The sequence below is a fragment of the Chiloscyllium plagiosum genome, chromosome 15 (assembly GCF_004010195.1).
Source record: "Chiloscyllium plagiosum isolate BGI_BamShark_2017 chromosome 15, ASM401019v2, whole genome shotgun sequence".
Classification (NCBI taxonomy): Eukaryota; Metazoa; Chordata; class Chondrichthyes; order Orectolobiformes; family Hemiscylliidae; genus Chiloscyllium; species Chiloscyllium plagiosum.
This window is the reverse complement of record NC_057724.1, coordinates 15,884,963-15,903,253: the sequence shown is the minus strand read 5'-3', so window position 1 is coordinate 15,903,253 and position 18,291 is coordinate 15,884,963. Positions and strand designations below refer to the sequence as shown.

The window sequence follows — 18,291 nt, the reverse complement described above, 5'->3', positions numbered from 1 at the left end:
CTAGTTGCAAATGTAAATGTGTGATGTTGCAAAAATATATGCTTCAAAATTTGCATTGTCTGGAAATAATAATAGGTGGGGAAATAGTACCAAAAGGCATGTTTGCCATTGAAATAGGCCTAAACTGAAAATTAGAAAATTAACTGACTTGCAAATTTGCAAAACCTTGGAATGAAAGTAAGCTACAGAATCAGTAAAAGAGATTTTAATCAATCAAGCCAGTTTCTCCCATGACCATACACAGTATTTATATCATTAGTTCTGCAAAATACAGTTAAACCTACTTTGTGCAATATTCCAGAATATTTAAAGCAGTGTCTCTGAACTAACTCAATCTCTTGAGAGCACCCATGTTGCATTAATATAACAGCTTTTTCTTCTCCATTCCCATCCCAGTCACGTTTTACCTACAATTTCAATAAATAGAAGAATGTCCATGTAGTTTAGAATTATGAGCAATTTTGAATAGTAGTGAATTGTTAGAAACTGACTTTTTTATCCTATAACTTTGACTCCACAATTGAAAGAGAACACATAATCACTACACTGTTCAGTATCTTTAGAACAACTTGTTTAGCCTTGCGTAATATATTACCGTGCAACCTAATGATGATTAACCTGCTTAAAAACTTCATATTGCAAGTATACTTTCAACAAATTAATTGTGGTAAATCTTTTAATCTTTGCTTTCAAAGCTTCCAGCTCATCTAAACAGATGTTAGTCTTTTTTGTATCCAACATCTGTTTAGTTGAGCTGGAAGTTTTGGAAGTCCTAATTTTACATGTCAGTCACGAGCCATGTAACTTGGAATAATTTGTTTATATTTCACCAATTGTTCAAAACAACCTGGGATTTCAGTCTAAGCATTACATTATCTTATTTTCACGGATAATTAAATTGACTATTAAATTAAATAAAGTTGAGCCCCAGACTCCTAGAACTATTGAATATTTACTGATGCCTGAGAGCCTCGTCAAAAAAACCCGTTTCACTAGGTGAAGCATAGAATTGTTGACCCACTGCAAATGTCAGTTCCCCAAACAATCTGTGTACTTGGTACCATTCTGTATTGTTTTTTTTTCCACTTTTTTTTTAAGCCTATTAATTCATAGCTTTGAAAAAAACTGCAGACAACTTTTATCACTTAATCTGCCATGCTATCGTATGAGGAAAGACTGAGGCACTTGGGGTTGTTTTCATTGGAGAAAAGAAGGTTTAGGGGTGACTTGATAGAGGTGTACAAGATGATTAGGGGTTTAGATAGGGTTGACAGTGAGAATCTTTTTCGACGTATGGAGTCAGCTATTACAAGGGGGCATAGCTTTAAATTAAGGGGGGTAGGTATAGGACAGATGTTAGGGGTAGGTTCTTTACTCAGCGAGTTGTGAGTTCATGGAATGCCCTGCCAGTAGCAGTGGTGGACTCTCCCTCATTATGGGCATTTAAGCGGGCATTGGATAGGCATATGGAGGATAGTGGGCTAGTGTAGGTTAGGTGGGCTTGGATCGGCGCAACATCGAGGGCCGAAGGGCCTGTACTGCGCTGTATTCTTCTATGTTCTATGTTATTCGAACTCTTAAACCTGAAATGTTGGGTATTTGAATCAGATCGCCTAAGTTATTTGCTGTTGTGAAAAAGCCTTAATTTTTCTGACATCTCTTGGTAACTAAAGCCCATTGTACTTCCCATAATGAATCACTTTACATTCTTTTCTATTGTCTCAACATCTATGTTAAACTGTGGTGTCCATAACAGGGCATAATTTTTTAGTTAGGACTTGATAAATGATTATGTAATTTTAACATAGCCCCTTGGCTTCTTGCACATCTGTCCTTAAACAATGTTTTATCCTAGAGTCCTACAGAACAAAGACAGGCCCTTCAACCCAAACTGGTCCATGCCAACTAAGGGCTTTTGCCCGAAACGTTGATTTCGAAGCTCCTTGGATGTTGCCTGAACTGCTGTGCTCTTCCAGCACCACTAATCCAGAATCATGCCAACTAAACTGTCCATCCACCCTAACCCAATTTCTCTCCACTTGGCCCATATCCTTGTGAACCTTTCCTATCTATGTATTTGTCTAAATGCCTTTTAAATGTTGTTAATGTATCCGCGTCAACCACTTCCTGTTTTCCACATGTGCACCACCCACTGTGTAAAAATGATTGCCCCTCAGGTTCCATTTATTCTTTTCCCCCAATCTTAAACTGATGCCCTCTAGTTCCCGATTCCTCAATCCTTGGAAAAAGACTGAGTGCGTTCACCCTATCCATGTCTCTCATGATTTTATACACTTCTACAAGATCCCCCTCAGTTGCCTACGCTTTAAAGGAAAAGGTCCTAGCTTGTCCAACCTCTCTCTGTAACTCAGACTGGCAACACCCATGTAAATTTCTTCTGCACCCTTTCTAGTTTAATGACATCCTTCCTATAGCAAGGTGACCAAAACTCAATACTGTACTCCCAAGTGCGGCCTCGCCAACATCCTGTACAACTGCAACATAACTTCACAACTCCTGTACTCAGTGCCCTGACTGATGAAGGCTGGTGTGCCAAATTCCTCCTTCACTGCCCTTTCTACCTATGATTCCACTTTCAGAGCTGTGTACCTGAAGTCCAAGGTCCCTTTGTTCCACTACACTCCTTAAGGCCCTACTATTCACCACGAAACTCCTACCTTGATTTGACTTTCCAAAATGCAGGACCTTGCACTTATCTATATTAAACACGATTTGCCATTTCTCAGCCCACTTCCCCAGCTGATCAAGGTTCAGCTGCAATTTCTGATAATCTTCCCCACTGTCCACATACCACCTATTGTAGTGTCCTCTGCAAAATTACTAATACGCATTGTACGTTCTCATCCAAATAATTGTTCTAGATAACAAATAACAGTGGACCCTGCAATGACCGCCCAGTCACTGGCCTCCAGTCTGACAGGCATTCTGCCATCAAGCTTATGGTGTATCCAATTTGTCCGGTCCTCCTAGATTCCTTGCGATCTAATCTTCCAGAGCACCTTATCACGTGGAACCTTATCAAAGGCCTTACTAAAATTCATATAGACCACGTCTACTGCCCTGCCCTCATTAACCTTCCTGGTCATTTCATGAAAGAACTCTTAACAAATTTGTGAGGCATGATCTCCCACACACAAAACCATGCTGACCACTTCTAATCAAACCCTGTCTTTCTAAAATGCATGTATATCTTATCCCCCAGAATCTTCTCAAGTAATTTACCTACCACAGGTCTATAGTTGCCATGTTTTTCTTTGTAGCACTCCTTGAATAAGGGCACAACATTTGCTACCCTCCAGTTTTCCAAGCCCTCATCCATGGCTATCGATGATGCAAATACATCAGCCAGGGCCCCTGCAATTTCTTCTCTAGCCTTGTGCAGAGTTCTTTGATTTATATGGTCAGGACCAGGAGATTTATCCACCTTCAAACATTCTGATATGTCCAACACCACTTCTACTGTGATATGGACTGTTCCCAAGATATCACCACTAACTTGTCCAAGTTTCAAAGTCATCTTGTCTTTGTCCACGGTAAACACAGAGGAGAAATATTCATTGTACACTTTGCGCATCTCCTGAGGTTTCACATGTACATTTCCACATTTACTTAACTTTAATTAACTTTATTAACTTTAACTTGCAAATATTTAGAGAGTCATACAGCACTGAAATAGACCCTTTGGTCCAATTTGTTCATGCAGACCAAGTTTCCCAAACTAAATGACCCATATGCCTGTGTTTGGCTCATATCTTTAAAAATCTTTGTTTTTCATGTACCTGTCCAAATGTCTTTTAAATGTTGCAACTATATCCACAATTACCACTTTCTCTGGCAGTTCATCTCATATGCGCACAACCCTCTGTGAAAAGGTTGCCCTTCAGGTCCCTTTTAAATCTTTTCCTTCTAATATTAAAACTATGCCCTCTCATTTTGAATTTCTCTACCCTAGGAAAAGAGCTTTGCGATTCACCTTATTTATGCCCCTCATGATTTTATAAACCTCTATAAGGTCACCCCTCAAACCACCTACACTCCAGTAGGAAAATTTCTCAGCCTATTCAGCTTCTCCTTATAACTGAACCTGTAGTCCCAGTGACATCCTTGTAAATCTTTTCTGCACTCTTTCCAATCTAAAAATGCACTTTCTATAGCAGGACGACTAAAACTGCAGTAGTCCAAAAGTGTTCTCACCAAAAACCTGTGCAGCCTCAACATGACACCCCAACTCGTATACTTAATGCTTTGACCGATTGAAGCAAGCATGCCAAATGCTGCCTCCACTACCCTGCCTACCTGTGACTCCACTTTCAAGGGGATATGTACCTAAATCCTGAGATATCTTTGCTTGACAACACTTCCCAGAGCCCTACCATTAACAGTGTAAGTCCTGTCTTGGTTTGTCTTACCAAAATGTTACACCTTAAATGTGATCACCTATGATTCTCAACATTGCTGTTTCTAACCCTTTTCTACAATTTAATGTTTCCTTATTCAAAATGTAGTGCTTCCCTTTCACCATTGAACTATAACTTTAAAACTTGGCTCAATTTCCTAACCTGTGATTCTCCTCTAAAGCCACTAGTGTGCCACTTCAGTTAATCCTGCTTCCTATTTAGAGTGATTTGAAAATGCTTAAATTTGGCTATCTGATATCAAATTGTTTTTAATATTAAATGCACTTGATCCCACCACTCGCCATTGAAGAACACCACTATTTATTTCTGTCCAATCTGAAAAACATCCTTCAACCTATTTTTTAAAGAGCTTCAAATTTATTTTGCAGCATTCATTTAATACAAGTTGTCTTGATTTTATCAACAGCTTCCAATGTAGCACCTCACATGAATCTTATTTCCTTTATCAGCGTCCTTCAAAGAATAACTTTTCAGGCATAGTTTGCTTCTGTTTAAAAATAGTCTCACCTTTTTCTTTCATTTATAACAGCTGGATCGGGTATTCCTGCTGAGGGGCAGGTAATGCATATGGGACACATCATTGGACAGCTGAAGCTCTTCCTGAATTTCGAGACATTCCCTTTCATATTCAAAGTCGTATTTCTAACATGAGTAGGCATTCTGCAGTTTGATAATTAGGAATATGTTTATTATGTTGACCCTGAAAATAGAGAAATAGTTGGAAGCCTCTGCGGTTGAAGGGTTTTGAGATCTGTTTATTGTTTACATAGTTTTTTTCTTAAAATTTCTTAGGTTAGTTTAACTGAAAATATAACCTGTGAATTTGAATTCAAGTTGTATATTGAAATTTCAAAGGTGTGTTGTGGTCACGTAGTAACCTGAAAATATTTGGTGAGTGATGATTTCACAAGGTTTCATACTTAATGTCCTTATAAAATATAGCTTGGGTGGCAGTGATGACTGATTTCAGTAATGTGTTCTGTTTCAGGAACGAGGAAAGTTGCCTGAAAAATCACAGCTTGCAAAAGATAATAACTGGGGAGATGAACCACGGTATGAGCATGCATTTACTTAAAACTGCAAAAATAACGAGAGATATCCAAGCTTGAAGTCATTATCTACTTCAAACCTGGAAAATAGTTACTGTATTTCAATTAATTAAATACTTGAAACAGACTTTTAGGAGATTTTGTTTTTTTTAAATGAAGTAATTAAGAAAGTAGATGAGGGCTTTGCAATTTAAATGTAGTTGCTGATGTGCTTGGTAAAAGAAACAGATGACATGTAAAGCTTTATTACTCAATAACTGCTTAGGATTTCATGACAGAGTAATTGAAGCACATTAGCTTTGGTTAAACTTGAAGGAGAAACTTGGGACAAAAATTGATGAGATGTGAATTGTTCTTTGAAAACTCTGGTGCACACTGAATGTTAACACTGCTCTTTTACCTATGAAAGGACGTCTTGAGGAAAAAAATGCATTTTCTAATCAATTTAATACTCATTTGCTTTATTGTTTTGAAAAATTAAATGTCAACGCACATTTGTTCTTGTCTGTAAGTAGTTTTAACCGCATATTATACTTTAAAAGATTCACTTTGTATAAAATGGCAAACATTACAATCATTGAGTATATTTAATGTTTGCCAGAAGAAGTGCCCTTTTTTTAAAATTTCAGACAAATTGACCAAGAAGTTGAGATAATGTGGAATTTCCCAAGTTCTAGAAAGGTTCCTGACCACTAATCACCTTTTATTTTTGATCATTTCTCGTTTTGCAAAGCCATTGGGATATGTGACAATACAATATTTAGGCATAGGAGTAAGCCACTTGGCCTGTCAAACGTATGGCTGATTGCATCGCATTCTTGCTTGTCCCTCAATAACCTTTTTTCCTTTTTTCTTATCAAAAGTCTATTGAACTCTGTCTCAGCTGCCACTCTTTGACTCCTGGCCCTCTCTAAGAAAAATGTTCTCCATATGTCTGCCTTAAATGTGTGACCCCTGACTTTGAAACAGTGACCGTCAGTTCTGGATTCTCCCACAAGAAGAAATATTCTTTGCTTATGCACCCTTTTCAGATCCCTGAGGATCTTGTGTCACAGTCATGCTGCTGCTTTCTTTTCTAAATTCCAGTGGTTACAAGCCTGATCTGTCCAGCCAGCCTTCACATTTGTTGGTAAAAGCCAAAAATTCTAGCTGTTCCTGAAATGTCTGTGTTCAAATATCCATGCTAATCCCAGTATAAGAAACGGTTAATTGGAGCATTTTGTCTGTTGTTGGACCACCCAAAAATGTTTTACAGTGCATCAAATATTTCAGCCTTGAAAGAAATGTTGTAATGGGGGAAAACACTTGCAGCAAAATTTATTTTCATAGGCATCCAGTGAATTGCTACAATTGTTATATCTCCACATTACTGTTTTCTTAAAATAATTCCACCAGCATTCCAACTTCTATTATGCTTGTTTGGAATCTTGCGGAAGTTCCTGTATGCTCCAGTTGGATGGATTCTCAGAAAATGCACTTTTTATGGTGGTTTCTGTAAAATGTATTGCCCTGAATGTTACAAGACCCATCTGTCTCCATTTAAAAATAAAACTAAGACTTTTAGACGTTTACTATTTGTTTGACTTCAGTGGAAGTTTCATAATCCAGCTAAGTTCCCTTAACATCAATAAAAATGACTTCCAAGAAAAAAAGCATTTCTGATGAATTCAAGTATTACTGTTAAATTGTGGAGTAGATAAAATTAAGGACATGTCACTTTATTGCTCAAGGTCATGTTGTTTTCAAAAAATGTGTTTTCTGTAGATGTTTCCTCAAAGTAACATTACTTTATTATGAAATTGCAGGCCTTCAAGGGATTTGCAGACAATGATTCGAGATGAGGATGAGTTGAAGGAAGTGACTGATTTGCGTAAAATAGCTGCTCAATTATTGCAGCAAGAGCCACAAAACAGGTAGAATTAATCTTTATTCTTCTCAATTTTTAAATTATAACTATTTAGATGCAGTAACATGATTTATGTCACCATTACGACTAATTAAAATATACTGTCTACTTTGAATTTGAAGTGGCCTGATGCAAATTACTTGATAATTGAGTAATTCCCACTTAATTACAATACCTAACTCAAGTCACTATGATGTGGTATCTTCAAGTTGTCAGCAGTAGACTATATAAAAGATTTTGTAGAAGGCATTACATTTTTACTGTATGCAGTTTTTCAAAGGTAATATTGTAAAGGCAGTGAGGTGCAGTTTTAAATATTATAGTTTCATTTAGATGGTATCCTGAAAATAACATTTTGTAAATCTGTAGATTGGGACCATGAGATTAAATAATCTTGTCTTTCTCTCTTGCATGTTTCTGCTTCTTTTAAATTCTTCTTTTAATCTTTCTTTCTAATCCTTTTGTGTTCTTCTTTCATATATCGCCAAATGTGGCAGTTTTGTTTTTAGAATATCAAATACCAAGACTTGATTTCCTTTTGCATATTATTACTAATAACTTCCATATGCTTTCCCAATACCTTTTACTTCCTTGTTTCACACTGGGATGTTTCTCACTGGGATGGTTGATGCTCATGATGTTTGAGTACAGACGGAGACCATTAACATTTAAAGCAACATTCAATGAAAACTTTGTCCAGAGAAGAAAGGCAGCAGGACCAGGATCAAGGTACATTTATAGAGCAACAAAATAATGGAAGTGGCTTTTTTGTACCACTGTGCAAAATTTCAAAGCAAGTGTTAAAACAGTTATATTCAGCTGGCACACGTAATGTTAATATGAAATTGTGCCCAGGATCTCTCATCTTTGGAAAGTGCCACACGAAGTTTTCTTAGGATTGCCATTATGGATTTTGTGTTTTGATCTTGTTCCATTAATGCTACTTACCTACTAAAATTGTATATAGTCAACAAAAATAAAGGGAATAAATAATGCATCCTGGACAAATAATAGTATGATAAGGTATGGTATCATCTGATGGCACCTTCTCGTGCAGATTTGTCATTCAATACCTCGCATTTTAAGATTTCAAATCTTTTGAAATCTGATGTGCTGTGCCTTCTAGGTTTGCATATGTAGTTAGCTACTACTACTATTAGTGAAGATTGGAGATTAGAGTTCATTTTATCTCCATTGACACCTATTTCACTAAAGTTTTTTTTTCTCCCAGTCTTATAGATCTTACTTAGGCTGATGCTGAAGTGTATTTTAGTGTGTTAAGCTCTAATTTAACCGTAGGAATGTTGAACCATCCAGTGTTTTCATTGGGACGCTCTAAGCACAGGTCATGGTATTTATTTGTTGCACCTAATTAGGCCAGCTGTAGCTTAAAACGAAAACTAGAGTCTGCATCACATAAACAGTAGCTCACTAATACTATCAGAATCCCGAAAATCTCTCATTGATAATAAGCAGTGTCTATTGTGTTTTTGTTACTACTTGCACTTTCCATATTGTTTCATTTCTGTTGATTTGGTTAAGTAGATTATATATTGTAGTTAAAGCTATATGTTCCAAGTTGATGTAAAAAGTGTGATTTTAGGGATTCTGTCTACAGAGATGATATATTTGAATGAGGCTTCTGAAGATAAAGAACCCATACTGTCAATTTCCTGGGACTTTTAAATCAGCTGGTATATTATTCTGCATGCAGTATAAGAACTAAATCAGCTGGTATATTATTCTGCATGCAGTATAAGAACTAGAATGTATTAACCTTTACTGTATTCTAGTACCTGTTTTAGTGTTTCAGTTCCTTTCTATAAATTTACTGTGGGACCTGCTTCCTTACTGATGCAGTTCAAGTTTGTGTCAGCCAGCTGTGATTGTAATTCTTGAAGTAAAATGCTTTACATTTGTTCTTTCTGTTTGATTCAGGTGTAACATTTTAACCATCTTTTCTTTTCATGACTTTGTTTCTGTGCAGTACATCCCAGTCAGATTATTTGACCCAGCTAGTCCATACTGCTGTTTATGCTCTGTCCAAGCCTCCTCTCTTCTCTCCTTTTCTCAAAGCACCATTGCATCAATCTATTCCTTTCCCACTCATACTTGCCAGCTCACCCTATTTACACAATTTGCTTAAACTACTAATGGTAATGAGTTCTGTTTTCTCACTGCTCTTTGTGTAAAAATGTTACTTCAGCATTTCCTATTAGATTTCTTGAGTACCTTATATTGATGCCTTCAGTTATGCTATTTTCCACAAGATGGAAAATTATCTCTTCACACTTATCAGAATCTTTTGTATCCTTAAATATCTTTTCTTGTGTCACTCTTCAGCTTTCTCTTCAGAAAAGAGAACCCACCCTGTTGATTGATTGTTTTGTGATATGCTTTGCTGTATGTTTGTAATACCATTCCTCTCGATCTTCTCTGGACCTCTCCAATGTTTATGTATCCTTTTATTGATATAGCCACCTACATGCAGTATTCTACATGTTGCTTTAGTAATGTTTTTTAAAGATTTAGCATAACTTACTCATTTTCAATTCTGTCTCTGTGGAAATAAAGCCCAGTGCTTGGTTTATATTTTTAAAATGTCTTTGCAAACATGGGGCACAACTTTTAGTGATTGATACCTCTGTACTTTGAGATTTCTTTATTCCTCTTCCAACAGGCCTGCTCTTTCCATGTAATAAGGGACTTCCTGTTCGTACAGAAGTACACCACTACACATCTGTGCTGAATTCATTTGTCTAATGTTTTCACATTCTGCAAGTTTGTTATCGTTATTTTGTAACTTCGATCATAAGATATCAGAGCAGAATTGGGCCATTCAGCACATTGAGTCTGCTCCACCATTTATTTTTAGCTGATGTATTTCTCAACCTCATTCTCCTGCCTTCTCCCTTTAAGCCTTGATCCCCTTATCTCCATCTTAAGTACACTCAATGACTTGGCCTCCACAAACTTCTGCAGCAATGAGTTTCACAGATTATCCACCCTCCAGCTGAAGAAATTCTCCTCATCTCATTTCTAAAGTGTCTTCCCTTTACTCTGAACCAGTGCCTTTTGGAGCTAGTCTCCTACTATTGGAAATATCTTCTAGTCGACTCTATCCAGGCCTCTCAGTATTCTGTAAGTTTCAATGTCATCTTTCTAAATTCCATCGAGACCAGACCCAGGGTTTCTCCTTTTGAGAAGCCCTTCATTTCCTGGATCATTCTGAGAAACTTCCTCTGGAATTTACTTTCTCTTGATTATGCACCCAGTCTTATCACTTATAAATTTAGAAATTGTGTTTCTTGGATTTAAATGTTCAAATTGTGAATAGTAATGGTCCTAGCACTGATCCTGATGGAGTAGCATTTCCCACCTTCTGTCAGTCTGCCACCTTCATTCCATCTCTGTATTCTAAATTGAAATGAGCCAACAATGCGTTATGCAGCATGATCCTTATAATTTATTATGGGCAACATTGTCGAAGAACTTTTGAAAATCTAAGTAAATTTCAGCTGTATAACTGTTGCCCACTGTATTATCTCCTAACCAAGGTTGATCACCAGGATTTTATTGTTAGAAATCCATCCAACTGAAGCATAACTTCCCTATTTCAGTATTCACTTGCCTATGTGATAAATGATAATATTCTATTTGTTTTCCTAGTTACCTGTAGTACAGCGTACTAACCTTTAGCAAGGTCCAGATTCTTCTGCACCTCAGAGTTCTGCAATCTCCCACCATTTAGATTGCATGCTTTTTAAAAAGCATCTTCATGCCAAATAGAACAGTTTAACATCTTACCATATCACACCCTGTTTGCAACATCATTGCACACTCAGTTAACCTATTTGTACCATTTTGTAACAAAAAATGGAAATGCTGGAGAGAATCAGCGGGTGTGGCAGTGCATGAAGAGAAATACAGTTTAAAGTCTGTACATCCTCTGAACTTACTTTCCTCCATACCTTTTACGTCATCAGCAAATTCAGGAACATACCTTCATTCCCTTCATGTTTATATAAATTAAACTGTAGAGATCCCAACAATGGCCATACCACTTTTTTGAAATTTGCCAACCTAGAACAAGCCCTTTGCACCTACTCTCTGCTTTCTGGAAGCCAGCCAATCTTCTGTCTGTGCCAACATGCCATGAGCTTTTATTTTCCACAATAACCTTTGTTTTGGAATCTGATCATATACTACCTGGATATCTAAGCATAGTGCATCCATAAAGTGCCCCTTTATCCGTGGTATATGCTACCTCTAAAGAACACTGATAGACTGATCAAAAATGATCTCCCTTTAACAGAAAAAAGGTTGACTCTGCCTGATTACCTTGAGTTCATCTCAGGGTTTTGCTATAACATTTTTATTAATAGTTTCTATATTTTCTCTATGATGGAAGTAAGCTAACTGACCTGTAGTTTCCTGCTGTCTGTGACCCTCCCATTTTGAATAAAACAGGTGCATTTGCTATCTCATGGGACTGTCCCTGAGTCAAGAAAGTTTTGAAAAACTCTAAAATAAATCAACTTTAAAATCAACTGTTTCTTTAGCCACTTCTTTTAAGATTGAGGATGCGGTCCATCAGGACCCAGTCACTCCAACAGTTTACTCACTACCTTAGTAGTGATTATGGTTTTACTGAGTTTATCCCTCCTTGCCATATACGACATATTGCTTCTGGGATGTTCCTTCTATCTTGTATGGCATCTGTGAATTCCCGGTTTTAGTTGCAGTACCATTGATGACCCTGTCTTTAGATGCTCAGATTCTAAGCTCTGAAATTCACTTCACTACATCAGTCACATTTCTCCCTCACTTTCCTTCTTTCAAACATTCTTTAATTTCTTTATTGATATGGTCTTTGATCATTTACCTAGTCTCCTTCCATTGGTTGTTGTCATATTTTGTTTTATAATGCTCCTGTGAAGCACCATGGAATGTTTCATTTTGTGAAAGCACTATACAAATATAATTTGGTTACTTGGTTGACAGTTATTTAATACCTATGTTTTGATAATTTTAAAAAATACAATACTTGTGCATTGAGATAAAATTTAGTATAGGTTTGCTTTTTAGGTCAAATGTAGGATTACATTTCAGCACAAAGCTGAGTATTATTTGCGATTTTTGAGAAGATTTGTAGCTCAGCTTGAGGTTCAGGTGTAAGTTTGCTTGCTGAGCTGGAAGGTTTCTTTTCAGGCATTTCGCCACCATGTTAGGTAACATCAGTGAGCCTCCGCTGAAATGCTGGTATTCTATCCCACTTTCTATGTATGTGTCTTGGTTTCTTAAGGTGTGTGATATCATTTCCAGCTCTTTCTCTGAGGTTGGTAAATGGGGCCCAAATTGATGTGTTTATTGATGGAGTTTGGTTTGAATGCCAGGCTTGTAGGAATTCCAGTGCATGCTCTGTTCAGTTTGTCCCAGGATGGATATATTGTCCCAGCTGAAGTGATGTCCTTCGGAGAAGTTCTGAAGCCCGGAGAACTTCAGACCTGTGTCTATAGGAAAGTAACACACACACAGACCAGATACTTAGCTACAGGAGCAATCACCCCGACATTGTTTAAATGGGCCACAACATACTGTAGCACCTAGGAACTATGAGCAGCAGAAGAAAAATACCTATACAGTATATTCAAAAGAATGGATACCCAATAAACATAGTCCACTGATTCCGAAACAACAAACAAACAGACACAATGTGCCCAGAAACTCAAGGCACATGGACGTACATCAAAGACATTTCTGAAATGACTTCCAAACTACTCCGACCCCTTGGCATCATGGTAGCCCACAAACCTATCACAATGCTTAAACAGCAGCTGATGAACCTAAAGGAGCCTATACAAACAACCAGCAAAACAAATGTCATTTACAAAATACCATGCAAGGACTGTAGCAAACACTACATCGGGCAGACAGGATAAAAACTAGCCACCAGGCTACATGAACACCAACTAGACACAAAAAGATATGACCCGCTATCACTAGTATCCTTATATACAGACGAGGAAGGACATCACTTCAAGTGGGACAACAGATCCATCCTGAGGCAGGCTAAATAGACATGCACTGGAATTCCCAGAGGCCTGGCAATCATACCCGAACTCCATCAATAAACACATCGATTTGGACTACATTTACCAACCTGTGAGAGAAAGAACTGCAAGTGATATCACCCACCTTAAGGAATCAAGACACATAAATAGAATGTGGGACATAACCCCAGCGCTTCACTGGAGGCTCACTGATGATGGTACCTTGCATGGTGACGAAACGTCTGAAAAGAAACATTTCAGCTCAGCAAGAAAACTTAGAGCCTGAACTGACTTTTGTTCCATGTAAAATTCTGATTCAATAGCTTGAGGCACTTGGATTATTTAGGATTTTCATTCAATGTGAGTGGAGGCATGTGGTTTTATGCTGACTGCCAGCAATAACATTGGTATTTTCCAAATGTTGTTGACATGCACCATTCTATTCACAATCGTAAAGTGATTAAATGACCCCATTTATTTTTCTGTTTCAACAACGAGTTCACAGAAATACAGCTGATAAACTACTAAAACATACTGACAAGTAATTGAAGATTTGAGAATGAAAGCAGGACCTGAGCAGCTTCACAGATACTTATAAATGTTTGTGGTTGGTAAGCAATGATTATCCCACATCCCGTTAAATAATATGGGATAGATCCTTCAAAGCAATCCTTTTTATTTAAAAACTGTCTGTTATGACATTGTTCATGGCCACTTAAAGGAAATGGATGGTTTCTTGACTTTAGGAAGAATGTGGCAATGAATTTCAAATTGTGCCAGTGTATTTTAACTAAGTTATACATTTTAAATGGTTACAATTGTGACTTTTCATATTTTTATTTTTTGCAGACTTTTTGCTCAGTCCTGTTCAGTAAGTGCAAGAGAAAGAAAGAAAAAAACTTTGGAGTCTGAGAGGTAATAAATTTCAGTTTGGGATTTTTGAGAGCTACTCTGGACTTATACACATTGCCATTACCTCAGTGTTTACACCCAGAAGTAGAAGTAGGCTATATTACATTTGAGAGCTCAAAATAATCCTTTATCAACGGCTCCTTTCAAGATTTCTTGAGGATTAATGTTTGATTTTCGGAGATTTTTTTTTGGTTTCAGTGATTCCTTTTTCATTAGGTAATGCAGTTACTTAGTAAAAATGCTTGTGTTAATGAATATGAGATTTGAACTCTCAGAAGAATCAGAATAATTTATCATTATATCCAAGAAGCATCACTGTTCATTAAACAATGTCGACACTGCACAAGGCAAGTATTAATTTCCTGGACACAATTGTATTTTTAATTGGCACAAGTCAACAAGCAGAAAGTGCTCTTCTAAAAAAAAACCTCTGCTATATGGAAAAGGCTACCAAGCTAAACATACTTTCTACAGACTACTGAGATGATAGCTAAAATAAAAGAATAATGCTGGAGATCAAAAATAAAAACAAAGTGCAGGAAAAACTCCGCAGGTCTGACAGCACCTGCAGAGAGAAACAGAGTTAATGCTTCAAGTCTAATGATTTTTCTTTAGAACTTAACTTCATAACTCAACTGCACATGTTTGACTCCAACACAGCTCTGCATATTTAAGAATTCATAGCATGCAAGATGCTTTGAGGTGTGGCACCGTGGAAATCCAAATTGTGACAAAATAAAATTAATCAGTATTAAATTTCATCATTGCCAGTGTTCATTATTGTCATATACACTATATTTTCCCCAAAATTGTAGCTTCTGAACCCACGTAATTTTAATCTAAACTGACTGATGCAACTCACCTTCCAACCTTGGGCTTGCTCTCTTCCTTATTTACTGCTGACAGATTAATAGTAAGGCTCTTAGCAGAAAACATGGATGAGAAGCAACCTGTGATTGGCAAGTGACTCCTCACTATTTCCTCTCATTGTATTTGAGAGGCCTGGGGGAATATTTTCCTGTGGTTGCGCGTTACTGGATGCAACTGCTGCCTCATGTATTTTGAGAACTGTTGCATGACTGTGTTTTATCCTTTGCCAAATTTCATTGAATTTCAATCTGACTTGTTGTTCATTTTAGGACACTTTAATTGCAATTATCAAATTATTCAACTTTTACAATACTGCATTTGTACACTGGCAAATGTTAAATTATTTGTAATACAATAAGAGGAAACCAATTATTCTGTCCAATTTCATGTAATTAATAACACAGATTTTGCTTTACTTTACAATTATTAAATTAAAGCTGGGAAAACAAATTACTGTTCCTTGCAAGCATTTTGAAGTATCCCCAGATCTGTGGAACAAGTACATTGTACAGGATCAATCTGTTCATGAATGAACTTTATTTTTAACTCCGGTTGCACCAAACTTTTGTTTTAATTCATTTGCCACTCTTTCCTCTGCAGATCTCATATTAATGTATTTAAAATAAATGTCCCAATATACAGTATTGTACAAATGTACAATGGATAGCATAATATGCTGTTAACAATGGAAACATTAAAAAAAAACACATTTTGGCATCATTTTATTTGTGCTTGCTGTCCTTGGCTTATAAAAAAGAGCAACACTCAGTTGGTTTAGGCTCCTAATTGCTTTCTATTAATCTTTTGTAGCACCATATTCCTGTATAGTGAGGAGAGGATAGTTCGTAAGAAATAGGATCAAGAAAAGGCCATTTGACCTATTAAGTGTGCTCCACCATTTAGTAAAATTATGGCTGATCTACTTGTGGACTTGACTCCACTTTTCTGCATACCCAATATCCTGGACTTTCTGGAACATAAAAAAGTTGCCTAACTCAACCTTTGAATATATTCCACAAGTTAACTTTCACTGCTTTCCAAGCAAATCCCAAAGATTAACAACTCTGAGAGAAGAAACTTTTTTTATCTCTGTCTTAAATAAGACCTGATATTTTTACTGTATTCCTTCGTTTTGGATTCGCCCACAACGAAAACATTCCTTTAGCATCAAATCTGTGAAAAGTCTTGATCTAATTTTGCAGTAAGATCACTACTCCTTTTTCTAAACCCCAATGAGCATTGACCCAACCTGCTGAACCAATCCTCCTAACATAATTCCATCATTGCAGGAATCAACCTAGTAAACATTCTCTTGGTGTGACCTCAACTATTTACAATCTATCAGTAATTTGGATGAAAGGACAACATGTATGGCTGCTAAATCTGCTCATGGCACAAGCATATATAGTGAAGTAAGTTGTGAAGATGAAATAAGAGTTCAAAAATGAATATAGATTGAGTGGACCAAAGTTAGGCAGATGGAGTATTATATAGGAAAATGTGAACTTGTCCACTTGGGCAATTAAGAAAAGCATGTTATTAAAATGGAAAGAGTGAAATACTGGTGCTGCGAGATCTGCATAACCTAGAAGAAGAACTTTAAAAACAATTAAAATGCAGGGCCAAAGTCAAGTCAAATAGAATGTTGGTTATTACAATGGAAATGGAATAAAAATGAAGTAGGGGATGTTTTAGTGCAAAAATATAGGATGGTGATGAGGCCATACCTGAAGTACAATTTTCTTTTCCTTATTTAAGAAAGAATACACAGTTTAGAGAAAATTCACTTGCCGATTACTGAGATGAGCGGGCTATTCAATGAGGAACAGCTGGACACCTTGACCTTCTATTCATATCTCTGAGATTGGGAAGTGATTTGTTGCAATATTAAAGATCCTGGGAGGACTTAAAGTGGATTTTGAAATAATGTTTCCACTTGTGGGTGACACCAGAGCCAAGAGGCCACACTTAAAAATAAGGGGTCTACCATTTAAGATGCTACAAATGCAAATTTGTTTTTTAAAATTAGATTCCCAACAGTAGGGAAACAGGCCCTTCAGCCCAACAAGTCCACACTGACTCTCCAAAGAACAACCCACCCAGACCCAGACCCAGACCCATACCCCTATCCTACATCTACCCTTGACTAATGCACCTAACACTGTGGACAATTTAACATGGCCAATTCACGTGCCCTGCACATCTTTTGGATTTTGGGAGGAAACCGGAGCACCCAGAGGAAACCCACGCAGACACGGGGAGAATGTGCCAACTGCACACAGATAGTAGCTGAAGCAGGAATCGAAAACTGGTGCCTCGTGCTGTGAGACAGCAGTGCTAATCACTGAGCCACTGTGCCACCCCAGAGTTTTGAGTGTCCTGAGACTATAGATTTCTCTTGCCAGAGTGTGGTGAAGGTAGATCTGTTGAATATTTTTTGGCTGTGAAAGATTCTTCACAATTAGCTGGCAGGCAATAAGGTGTACTGGAGACCACAATAAGATAAGCCATGATTTTATCAAATGGTGGATTACATGTGTCAAATGTAAAAATTCAGTTTTGAGACTCTATGAAGTAATGAACTGTCACGTTCTGGAGGCATTTTGGTCGCTTAATGAAAAGTATTAACTCCAAGTAAAGCTCCTGATGAAATGGGATCACTGAACATTGACATGAAACTAACACTGACATATTGGCAATATTATGGTCACCATTCACACGTTCACTGATAGTTTACTCTTGTTCTGCCATTCAAGTGAACCCTATTTCAAAATTTGGAGGTGCCAGGGAAATTCCCTCCCAATCAGGGAACACTTCAGCAGTCAGGGACATCACAAAATGATTACAGTGGAAACTCAATTATCTGAACGTGATGGGCAGGCACTATTATGTTCGGATAATTGATTATTGGGAAAACCAATTAAATGCCTTTCCTCTGGGGCTTGGAGTTTTTAAAGTCTGCTCCCTATTCAGGAGACTGCAGCAGCGCGCGAGACCCTGCCCCCAACCCGGTCCAATCCCGCACCCTACTCTCAACCCGGTCCAATCCCACGCCCCCACCC

The 18,291-nt window shown here is 37.4% G+C and overlaps 1 protein-coding gene across 4 annotated transcripts in view; it reads left to right on the top strand.

Moving 5' to 3' along the window:
* lrch2 (leucine-rich repeats and calponin homology (CH) domain containing 2) overlaps nucleotides 1–18,291 on the top strand; it is a 154,105-nt gene that overhangs the window by 90,268 nt on the left and 45,546 nt on the right. For 3 of the 4 annotated variants that reach the window (XM_043704469.1, XM_043704471.1, XM_043704472.1), the window contains exons 10-13: nucleotides 5,428–5,492; nucleotides 7,294–7,401; nucleotides 8,046–8,123; nucleotides 14,297–14,362. In XM_043704469.1, coding sequence (XP_043560404.1) covers nucleotides 5,428–5,492; nucleotides 7,294–7,401; nucleotides 8,046–8,123; nucleotides 14,297–14,362 — 317 coding nt within the window. The remainder of the gene's footprint in view (nucleotides 1–5,427; nucleotides 5,493–7,293; nucleotides 7,402–8,045; nucleotides 8,124–14,296; nucleotides 14,363–18,291) is intronic. The other variant, XM_043704470.1, reaches the window with a different exon arrangement.